This window comes from Gossypium raimondii, chromosome 2, assembly GCF_025698545.1.
Source record: "Gossypium raimondii isolate GPD5lz chromosome 2, ASM2569854v1, whole genome shotgun sequence".
In the NCBI taxonomy this organism is placed as follows: domain Eukaryota; kingdom Viridiplantae; phylum Streptophyta; class Magnoliopsida; order Malvales; family Malvaceae; genus Gossypium; species Gossypium raimondii.
In genome coordinates, this window is record NC_068566.1 from 11,828,742 (window position 1) to 11,840,474 (window position 11,733).

Genomic DNA, 11,733 nt, shown 5'->3' on the forward strand with positions numbered 1-11,733 from the left:
TTCATTTAGGATCAAATTGATAAAATGTGTAAATATTAGAAGGGCTAAATTTGTTATTAGGCTAATAAAAAAAAAGCTCACATTAGATTTCCAGCCCTCAACTAACAACAACTAAAAGGAGAGTAACTAAAATATTTAATTTCAAAAAGTTGAGTGACTAAATCGAAAAATTAATAGTTGGGTGACCAAAATAAAATGAAGTGCATAGTTAGGTGATTATTCTTGTACTTTACCCAAAAGATTAATGCAGGTTTGTTAAAGATGTTAACCGGCGTCGTTTAACACTAAGGTTGAATATTCTTGTTGGTCGGAGACGCAGTTTTTTATCCGGGAGAGGTTTTGAAGAGAAGGAAGAAAAGAGTAAAATGCTTTGTCTTAGGCTTCGTATTCGACTAAATCGAATGTTCAATAACCTTAACTACAATGTCTCAGTTTCGTTTCACTACGTAAGTCTATCTCTTTCGATCTCTTAACATAGTGAAATTCTTTTCTGTTCATTTTCACTCATAATTCTCTTCACTTTTTTTTTTTTTGTTTTTCTTCATTATTTTTTCATGGCTTATCATTTCTCTTTTGGTTCTTCATTGTACCCAAAGCTTCCATCTTTAAAACCCAAACTTCAAAACCCATTTTTCTTCAGCTCTTACCCTTCAATTTCTTGTCAAATTTATAGCTCTAAGAGCAATAGTTCCGATGATGATGATAAAGCCAAGAAAACCCATTTCAATTTTGTTGCTTTACCCATTACTCTTACTATAATCTCTACTTCATTTCCACAACAAAGTTCTCTTGCTGCAGTTAAAGTATCTGATAGGAAAAAAACTCAGAAAAAAACCCAAGAAGCTTTGACCCCTGAGCAGATAAAACAATGGTCGAAAAATCTCCCTATTGTAACCAACCGGATTCCATATACTGAAATTCTCAGTTTGAAACATGAGGGAAAGCTTAAACATTTAATTAAGCCGCCTAGTGCTAGTTTGAAGCAAAGGGCAGAGCCAGTTTTAGTAGTTTTAGAAGATTCTAGGGTGTTAAGAACTGTTTTGCCTTCAATAGATAGTGATAGGAAGTTTTGGGATTCATGGGATGAGTTAAAGATTGAATCTTTCTGTGTTAATGCATATACACCTCCAATTAAGAGGCCTGAGGTGCCTTCTCCTTATTTGGGATTTTTATGGAGGGTGCCTGCATTTATGTTGTCGTGGTTTAAGCCGAAGAAGGAGTCCAAAAGGGCGCTGGAAATTAGGAGACAAAGAGAGGAGTTTAAGAGGCAAAAAACGGAGGAGTTGGCGAGAATGAGGGAAGAGAGAGAGATGATTGAAAAGATGATGAAGGCGCAGAAGAAGGAGGATGAGAGGAGAAAGAAGCGAGAGATTAGGAAGAGGAAGTATGAGGAGTCATTGCGTGATGCTAGAAGGAATTATCAAAGTATGGCAAATATGTGGGCCAGTTTAGCTCAGGATTCAAATGTTGCAACTGCGCTTGGATTGGTGTTCTTTGTGATATTTTATAGGACAGTGGTGCTTAGTTACAGAAAACAGAAGAAGGATTACGAGGATAGGTTGAAGATTGAGAAGGCAGAGGCAGAAGAGAGAAAAAAGATGAGGGAGTTGGAGAGGGAAATGGAAGGAATTGAGGGGGAGGATGATGAGGCTGAGCAAGGGGGAGGTGAGCAGAATCCTTATTTGAAAATGGCTATGCAATTCATGAAGTCAGGAGCACGTGTGCGGAGGGCACAAAATAAGAGACTGCCACAGTATTTGGAGAGAGGAGTGGATGTCAAGTTCTCAGACGTTGCAGGTCTTGGCAAAATCCGGCTTGAGCTTGAGGAAATAGTTAAGTTTTTCACACATGGGGAGATGTACCGAAGAAGAGGAGTAAGAATACCAGGTCAAAAATTCTAAACCTGAATAAATTTATTTTAAAATTCGATATTCTGCAATGAAGTTATACTCGAAACCTACATGCAAGCAAGTTGTTATGTCTTGTTTACCTTAGTCTTTGGCATGACAACTGACAAGTTAACAACCTGGATACAAGAGCTTATAATTGGATGAATCAGCTTTTTCCTTTTTCTTTTTTACTTTGAGATCACTACCCAAACTCTAAATTTGTAGGAACGTAACACTTAAAGTGGCTAAACGAAAATTGCAGTAAATCCATGGATCATGTGTAGTAAACTTAACTCTAAATAAAGATGATAACGCAAAGTTCAAAGAATTATAGCATTTTATCATATGATATAATGATATGTTTATTCAGTTCTATAAGGCAACTATTAAGTGGTTATTGATCCGGATTGCTGAATATCTGATGAGCCTTTCTGTTTCATTATACTTATTACATTCGTGTTTGCAAGAGGTATTTGTGCCTTTCTTTTTTCCTTTTTCAGTCACTGAGCGGAACTCTCATCCTTGATCCCTTTATGACACTGATATATAGTTGTTTTCCACCAATTCTGGCTGGTCTTCTCATTTTAAACTGAAGTTGGTCAACATTCAAAAGTGATGTGACATTTTCCTGATTTCTGTTTCTTATCTGATCTTAGATGATAAATTTGGTCCATTTGTTATCTTGATATACATACATATGTATTCTCAAAAGGGAAATCCAGAAACTACTTATAACTGTTTTTTTTTTTTTTCGGTAACACATCATTGTAAGCTGATCCTCCGTTTTAAGATAATACAGATCCATAAAATATTTCTATTGCCTTCCTATTTCTGGTTTCATTGATCTTTTTCCTCATCTGGTTTGAACACTTTTTGTGGCTGCATGTGCCTAGTAAAACATGATAGAAACATCAAATTTATTTCTATTGCTTGTCTTGCTTTATTTTACTAGTCATATCATTTTTAGTGCTTTGCAGAGGCTTATTTCAGCTTGTATGGATTTCTTAATCAGGTGGAATACTTCTTTGTGGCCCTCCTGGGGTTGGGAAAACTTTACTAGCAAAAGCTGTGGCTGGTGAAGCAGGTGTAAACTTCTTCTCCATATCTGCTTCTCAGTTTGTGGAAATATATGTTGGGGTTGGTGCATCCCGTGTCCGAGCACTTTATCAGGAAGCAAAGGAAAATGTAAGTGTTGTCTTTATTTTAGTTGCTTTATGTTCTCTTTTCTCTCTGCATGTATAACTTGAGTTCTATTTATATGGGTTACATCTATATGTCCAATTTACATTATTTTCTGATAGTGGATCTATTAAAGTACCAGCTTTAATTTGCTTTTCAATAGGCTGCTTCCAAACTACTTTGTTGACCTTCAGTACAACATTCCATCACTTTATTTAATTTTGGTAGGCCCCTTCAGTCGTATTTATTGATGAGTTGGATGCTGTTGGAAGAGAGCGTGGTTTAATCAAAGGTTCTGGTGGACAAGAACGTGATGCAACCTTAAATCAGGTTCGTTGGGACCTATTTTGCCTATGTATTTAACTTTTTTTTAAATGTAAAATTGTTTCTTTTCCTATTTTAATGTGTTATGATTGTGGTGCTACAGCTTCTGGTATGCTTGGATGGTTTTGAAGGAAGAGGAAATGTTATCACTATTGCTTCCACAAACAGACCAGACATTCTAGATCCTGCACTTGTGAGACCTGGACGGTTTGACCGAAAAATCTTTATCCCCAAACCTGGACTCATAGGTCGCATGGAAATTCTTCAGGTAAAATTAATAATTTTCCTTCTCATTGTGAAAAAAATCATTAAAAGTTTGAAATTTGTTGCTAGCTTTGATTTCTATACTATTCATGTCCTCTCTATAGGTTCATGCTCGTAAGAAGCCAATGGCTGAGGATGTGGACTATATGGCTGTTGCAAGTATGACTGATGGAATGGTTGGTGCTGAGCTGGCAAACATAGTTGAGGTTGCTGCTATTAATATGATCCGTGATGGAAGGACTGAGGTACTAGCAACTTGTAGTTGTAAACTATCCTTGTCATGAACGGCAATGTGTTAATTTACTGGAAATCATGAAGGGGCTATAACTGATGAGAAATAGTTGCTAGGAACAGAGAAGTTGGAGACTTGGAGATTTTAAAAAGAAATAAATTTAGAGGAATTAACATATATGAGATGAATGAAATTGGAATATTACTTGGATAATCTGAAAATCTATAGGATTGTGTTTGACAGTGTTATTTAGTTGGTATAAATGCCCTTAACTTAATGACTTTTGCGGTCATCTGACTTTCTGCTGTTGCATTGCTGCAGATTACAACTGATGATTTGCTCCAAGCAGCACAAATAGAAGAAAGGGGTATGCTAGATAGGAAGGAGAGAAGTCCAGAGACATGGAAACAAGTGGCTATAAATGAAGCGGCAATGGCTGTTGTAGCTGTGAACTTTCCTGATCTCAGAAATATCGAATTCGTATGATCTTTACTTGCTTTTTGCGATTTCTTGCATAAATTTTAACTCAATATGCACAGATGTAATATGTTTTGCACCTCTTTAGTGCATTATTTTGATATTGACATACAGTTTACATCAGATCTGGTTTCTTATGTAATTGTGCTAATAACTGAGTCAAGTATGTATTTGATTACTTCTATATTATCTGATTTTTGAGTCATTAATATTGATCGGAAAACTACAATCATCCGTAAGCGATATCATTGCCTGACTTGAAATCTGTGATGATTTGGCAACTAGTGAGAAATTCTTTGAAAACCTTAGAGTTGGTCTCAGAATTGTGGTTTACCGTTATGGATGATGACTCTTATTCTCATAATCTTATCCAGCCATAAAAGAGTCTCTACGAGTGAGTTGGCACCTAACTGCTAATTAGATCCTGTTAAGCATCTCAAGATTATTAGTGTAGGTTGTCTTTAATAGTTTTTTAGTATGCATGTATAATCATTGCATTACCCTGGAAAACAAGCCGGGAACTCTTCAATGTTGGTTCATTTCCTTGGGTTTCCTATAAATTATAGAGTATTGATGTAGAACTGAACCTTTTAGGTCTCAAAGTTGTTCAGATTATCAAGTTTCCCTGATTTGATTACCATCTTAACATATGATTGAATTTATGCAATATCTGGATGTATATTATTCATTTATTATTGCTTTTTGAGCAGGTAACAATTGCTCCTAGAGCAGGTAGGGAATTAGGTTATGTTCGGATGAAAATGGATCATATCAAATTTACGGAAGGAATGCTAAGGTATGCAACAGTTTTCGTGCTTATAAGCATCAATGTAAGGACTATCAACCACCAAGTGCCGAGAATATTGGACTAATTGTCAGACTATACTTTCAGATGCATGTTGTGTTTTCCTACTACAATACTTTCCTGTGAATATTACACCAGAAACTCCATTGTTTCTTTTTTTTTCCCAACAGTTCACTTGTATTTCTCATTGTCATGCAGTCGACAATCCCTTCTTGATCACATAACTGTGCAATTAGCACCCCGTGCAGCAGATGAACTTTGGTTTGGTGAGGGTCAGGTGAGAAGTCTATGTTTGTCATTCATGTACCCTAATATCAATTGGCATGCCTGGAAAAGATGGTATGGTGTGAAGATAGTCATTATAATATGGAAGTTGAGTTCCACATTTTTATTCTCTTTAATGGTGCTTTCTTACCAAGTGAACAGAAGCTTTAGAACTATCAATTCTAACAATGTGCAGATTACTGCTTAAAATGGCAAGTCTAATTGATTAGCCTTCTTCTAGTTTTGGGTTTTATAATATGCTCTTTATAAAGGTCATTATGGGGTCGAAGAGGGGGAGGTCTTCAAAGTTCATGGTTTTTCTGAAGTAAGCTAATTATCATGGGTTGATGGAGTTGTTTTTTTGTTTTTCTCTGACGTGGTTTAGGTTGGATTTTTGGTGTACTTGTAAACATTGATGGTTTTTCTTGATTTGTTCGACAATAAATCAAGATTGTCATTAAATACTTTATTTTTGTGTATGTGGCGTTGCATATGTTCACTTTGTCATTAATGCTTATGGAGTGCATAATGTGTTGACTCTTATTGCTATTATCATTTCAAGGTTATGAAACCATAAAGCTTGTTGCTGTTGAGAAAATTCAATTCATTTTTTAACCTATGTTGCTTGGACTCAAGGGTGGGTGTCAAATATTGGGTATGTGTCTGACATGGGTATGTTCAGTCTTTTTTCACAAAGTTTTTCCATATATTTAGAGGATCATAGCCCATATGCTTACCCAATGTGTCAAACACGGGTACTTATTGAATAATCAATGTAGCATAACTTTTAAGTGTGATAGGGATGCATGTAGTAATCTAGTGCTTGATTGCAGAACATATGAGTTTGAGGTTTGGTTTGCCAAATTATTAATTATTACTTTTTTTTTCTTCCTGTAGATTGTTGGTTCTAGTTAGTAGGAGCTAGATTATTGAAATTTTATAAAAATATTTTATGCCATTTTCTGTATATTAACTCAATCCACTTGTAATATCCTTAAATATTTTCAGTTGAGTACAATATGGTCTGAAACAGCAGACAATGCTAGGTCAGCAGCAAGGATGTTTGTTCTTGGTGGCCTCTCTGAGAAACATCATGGATTGTCCAACTTCTGGGTTGCAGATCGAATTAATGTAAGGATACATCATTATTGCTTTTGTTCCTTTCTTGAAAAGGTTATTTTGGCACCTTTTTAGCATACGGTTAAGTATACATTCTCATTGCTTTCTACTTGTTCCTTCAAGAAGAACAGCCTTTTTCTGGTCTAAGTTGAAGCAGTACAGTGGAGTCTTCGTTGAATTCCTCATTTTACTCCAGAAACTTCATCTAATGCATTTTTCTATTGCAAAATGAATTTTGAGAAGCATTAGGTTATTACAAGTGGAACTGCTTTAAGCTTCTTTCTGCTTTGTTATCTAATGTAGACTAAATTGTTGAATATCAGGAGATAGATTCGGAGGCATTGCAGATAGTGAACATATGCTACGAGCGAGCCAAAGAGGTATTCCGTTGCTTGTAAAAGTAGCACTTTATGTGTTTAATATTCTTATTATATGACCTGTATGTTTGTTTTGGAATTCAGATCTTACAGCAGAACCGAAAGCTGATGGATGCAGTGGTTGATGAACTGGTTGAGAAAAAGAGTTTAACAAAACAAGAATTCTTTGGACTTGTGGAATTGCATGGGTCACTTCAGCCAATGCCACCCAGTATAGTTGACGTTAGGGTTGCCAAGCGAACTCAGTTCCAAGAAATGATGATGAACCCCAATGTGAAGGTTACAGGGAGTAGTTCTTCATAAACCACCACCTATCTACTTCCTATTCACATGTATAACTTTGCATCAATCACTTCCAGGTCATACCATCAGGTATTGCTTGGTATAAGATTTTGATTTCTTTTTCTTGTACTTAGAAATTTCACTTATATTATCTTTTTAAATTAATTTACAACTTTTTACATGTTTGCTTTCAGGTTTGATTATTTGTGCTTGAAGTTTTTTATTACTAAGTAACTAATAATATATACAGATTAAAGAGAAAATCAAAGTGTTCAATGAGTTAATAGGAAATGTAAAATACTGAGGGTCTATTTGGACACTATTGACTAATGGGATGAAAGTGCAAGTATTAGATTAATGAATTTTAATTCTATTGGCATATTATTTTTAATGTCGTATAAATATATAATTTAATTTTTAGAAAATATTAATTATTATAAAAATTAAAAATGAGAATTTTTTAAAGAAGTAATAAAACTTAAAATCTAATATTTTGTGTTGTATGTTAGTTCAAGAAAGTATTTGACAAAACAATTATTAATAAAATTAACAAGAACAATACATATTATAATGCAATTTTATCTAATTAATGTGGCATTTTTATATTTATTGGGTTATTTACACTTTAATATTAAATATATTGTTATTATTGGTTATTCTTTGACTAAATTTAATTAATATTAAATATTATGTAATTTAGTAAAATTAATATAAATAATTTTTAATAAATACTATTTGATTTAGTTAAATATTTAGTAGTTCAAAATGTATGGAAATTGTATCTCATCAATAAAATTTCAAATTATTTAAATGATTTTGGTAAACAAACTATAAATATGTTTTTCCAAAATTAAAATACTATTATTCTATAAAAATAATTTAAATCAATGAGTGAATTTGGAAAGCCATATAGTATTTGGATTTTAGTTTAAATATTTGTAATTATCCATGAATTATCTCAATTCTCACACTCCTCACACTCTCTCTAAGAATTGAAGACTAATTGAAAACATTTTAATTATACTTTTTAATTCTAAAAGAAGGGTGAAAATTGGGGGTAATTATGCAAGTACATACATATAGTTACACTCTAATCCAATTATCATATGCAATTTCAAAATAGTTGTACATAGGAGTGTAAATGAGACACTGGTGCTCGTAAACTACTAGGATTCGGCTAAAAAAAATTCGAATTCCATTCGATAATTATTGAGCTAAGCTCGAGCTATCAATGGAGCCAAATTTGGGCCTCATAATACTTTGACTCAAATGGCTCAAGAGCCTTATCGATTTTTTCATACTTTTATATTATTAAATTACATAAGCTTAATTATTGACATGAGCTCGAGTACAAAAGTTGATAAAACGAGCTTAATCAAGCTCAAACTCAAGTAGCTCAATTGTATCTCGAACCAAGCTGGAGCTTTAAAACAAATGTTTCATCGAGTTCAAGCCGAGTATCAAGCTCCGGATTTCGAGTCAAGCTAAAGCTTGACAATATTCAAGCTCAACTCGGTTCGGTTACACCCCAACTCATACATGATTTAAGTTTAAGAAGTTATTTTAATATAATAATGATATTTTATTTTTGACATATTTAGTTATTTTACTAATTTCGTTTAAATTATCTAGAAGTTTTATTGATGATAGATAATTTTTATGCATTTTGACATATTAAATATTTAACTTACATAGTATTTATTTTAATTAATTATACTTCACAAGGAGATTTATTATAAAGAGTATATGTTTAATAAAAGGAAAGGGATGACCCAACAAATATATAATACTAAAATAATTAGATAAATTTGCACAAAATGTTATTTTTCCTTGCTAATATAATTAATAAGATATTGTCGAATATATTTTTGAAATAATATATTGTATATTTTGGTTTGATTTTATGTTTTGCTAATTATTTAAAGAATATCTTTCAAGTATTATTAATATATTTAAAATTTTGTTGTATAATTACATTTTATATTGCCGATCATTATATAAAGAATTACGATATCATTTAAAAATTTAAATTTTTGTAATAATTAGTCTGATAATTATATTTTTATAAATGGAAGGGTCAGTCGAAGTTGGTGGAATGTGAAATGTAAATAGAAAAGATGAAACAATGAAGTGAAGAAAAGATCATATACTATTTTTTTGATAATCATGAAACATTCATAGAAGAAAGGGGGTCCCAAGCAGTCACGACAAAAGCCTGGACAAGAGAAGGGTTAAAGCAAGGGCGATTTTAGGGGCTAGCATGGCCGCCTCGCCTAAAATAAAAAATTGTCATTTAGATTTTTTCAATTTTTTTAAAATTTAAAGTTTATAAAAATAAAATTGTATTTTGGCTCTCTTAAAATTATAAAAATTTAATTTAATTTTTTAAAAATTATAAAAATATAAACTATAAAAAAATAAAATTTCATTTGACCCTAAAAGGTTGTCCTGCTTCGCCCTTAGGTTAAGCCGTGTACAAACAAAGGCCCAAGTGACTAGCAACCCCAAATCCGACCCAGGGAAGGAAAGAGTACACTTTTCTTGAATAAAGTGGAAGCAAGTGGAGATTCAGAATAGTAACGTTGGTGGACAACCATCAGGGCGAGCAAGCAAAGCAATTGTGATGTGATGGAATCATTGTTCAAGCCCTTCTTGTGGCAGGTAAGCATTGAATTTTGATTTAGTTGAATTGGGGAGTATTATTTTATTATTATCTTAATTTAATTTAATTTTTTAAATTGAGTAAAGTGAATTAAAATTTGAGTTAAGTCAAATTGAATCTAGTAAAATTATTTGAGTTAAATTAAAAAATAAACATGTCAAATTAAAAATTTGTAATATAACTAATTCAACGTTAGAACACATAAAATTGAAATAATATATATTTGAACCCTTTCAAAGCAAAATAAGAGGAAAAATAAGATAATTTAATATGATAAACTTGAATTGGTAATTTACTTGTTTAGATCCTCAAATTTATTATTTTAGAAAATTTGTAATTTTTTAAATTTTATATATTCTTTAGAATTTTTAATTTTTAAATAAAATTTATGAAATATTAGATACTTTTATAAATATTTTGAATTTTTATTTTCTTTTGTCATTTTTATTGAGAGTGACCAATTTGCTTGTTTTGAAATTGATAGGGACCAAAGGGTGTTTATACCAATCTATAATTCTAGTTATTGAAATTGTAAAATTCAACTCGATTCAAATTTGAAAAATTGAATTACTTATTTAAGATGATTCAAAAATTGAATAACTCAATTCAATTAACTCAAAATTTAAAAAATGATTTTATAGAATCGAATAAGAAAGAAAAAAGGAAGGAAGAAAAGAAAGTCAAAGGAGGAAAAGAGTCGGTATAATTTGTTTTACGTAATGTGCTTTGTGATGTTTTATTTAAACGTTATTTATATTTTTACTTTTAATTTAAAAAGTTTAAAAGTTTATATTTGGATAAAATAATATTCAACATAAATATTTTAAAATTTTAGAATACGGATAACATACTAATTTACCAACTCATACGCACTACCTTCATGACATCATTATTATTATTGTGATGTTTGTCCAAATATCCACAATTCCTTTATTTAGTTATCCTTGTTTGGATGGAATAAACTTATAAAATGATAAAAAAAAAAGGAGAAATTCTATTGCCTCAGTCTAGACCTGTCCATGGACCGGGTCCCGACGGCCCGCCCGAAATATGGGAGGGTTTGGGTAAAAATATAGGCCCGAAATATGAGATTGGGTAAAATTTTAGGCCCGTTTAAAAAATGGGCCGGGCTTCGGGCAAGATTTTTTTGGCCCGGGCTCGGCCCGGCCCGGCCCGAAAAATATTAAATATATATATTTTTTATTTTTAAAATATAATATTTTTTTATTTTAAGTTTATTTACTTTCATTTCCTTGACTAGTGTTACAAAATAATAATAATAAAACATCAAGTTTGTTTTACTAATCAAATGTTAGATTTTGTTACAACAATTAATACAATTAATAATTTGATAAATTTATTAATCAAATGTTAGATTTTATTACAACAATTAATACAATTAATAATTTGATAAATTTACTAATCAAATGTTAGATTTTATCACAACAATTAATACAATTAACAATTAATAATTTGATAATTTTACTAACAATTAATTTTATTAACAATTAGTTTTAATTTTATTAAAAATAATTTTAATTTTAATTAAAAACGGGCCGGGCTCGGGCCCTATATTTTTTCTTCGGGCCGGGCCTGGGCAAAATCTCAGGCCCATATTTTGGGCCGGGCCTAGTAAGCGGGCTGAAAATTTTTTGTGAGCCCAGCCCGAACCGGGCCCGACCCGACCCATGGACAGGTCTACCTCAGTCCTTGTGTCCCAACCCACCAAATTAGAAGCAAATTTCAACCAATTATAACTTCACAAACAGCTTCAAAGGAAAAGAAAAAATAACTCATGGAAAAATTGTTGCTCAAGTGACAAAAAAGAAGATATTAAATATATATTCACTTACAAATTT

General features: G+C 32.0%; 1 protein-coding gene across 2 annotated transcripts; it reads left to right on the forward strand.

Moving 5' to 3' along the window:
* Nucleotides 1–318: 318 nt before the first annotated feature.
* LOC105788038 (probable inactive ATP-dependent zinc metalloprotease FTSHI 2, chloroplastic) lies at nt 319–7,480 on the forward strand. 2 transcript variants are annotated; one of them, XR_001131793.2, is made up of 12 exons: nt 319–1,887; nt 2,902–3,074; nt 3,297–3,398; nt 3,496–3,660; nt 3,761–3,901; nt 4,210–4,368; nt 5,076–5,161; nt 5,369–5,447; nt 6,443–6,565; nt 6,877–6,933; nt 7,015–7,302; nt 7,407–7,480. XR_001131793.2 is itself a non-coding variant. In XM_012614718.2 (11 exons), exons 1-11 carry the CDS (start codon nt 555–557, stop codon nt 7,231–7,233), a joined length of 2,637 nt encoding a protein of 878 aa, XP_012470172.1. In that variant the 5' UTR covers nt 319–554; the 3' UTR covers nt 7,234–7,393. The 2 variants fall into 2 exon arrangements, 1 of the variants encoding a protein (XP_012470172.1); XM_012614718.2 differs by lacking the exon at nt 7,407–7,480 and having other exon boundaries at nt 7,015–7,393.
* Nucleotides 7,481–11,733: the final 4,253 nt, after the last annotated feature.

Coding starts and splice junctions, on each gene's coding strand:
- LOC105788038 (XM_012614718.2), top strand. CDS start 555: ATGGCTTATCATTTCTCTTTTGGTTCTTCATTGTACCCAAAGCTTCCA. Junction 1,888..2,901: donor AAGAGGAGTAAGAATACCAG/GTCAAAAATTCT, acceptor TTTCTTAATCAG/GTGGAATACTTCTTTGTGGC. Junction 4,369..5,075: donor ATCTCAGAAATATCGAATTC/GTATGATCTTTA, acceptor CTTTTTGAGCAG/GTAACAATTGCTCCTAGAGC.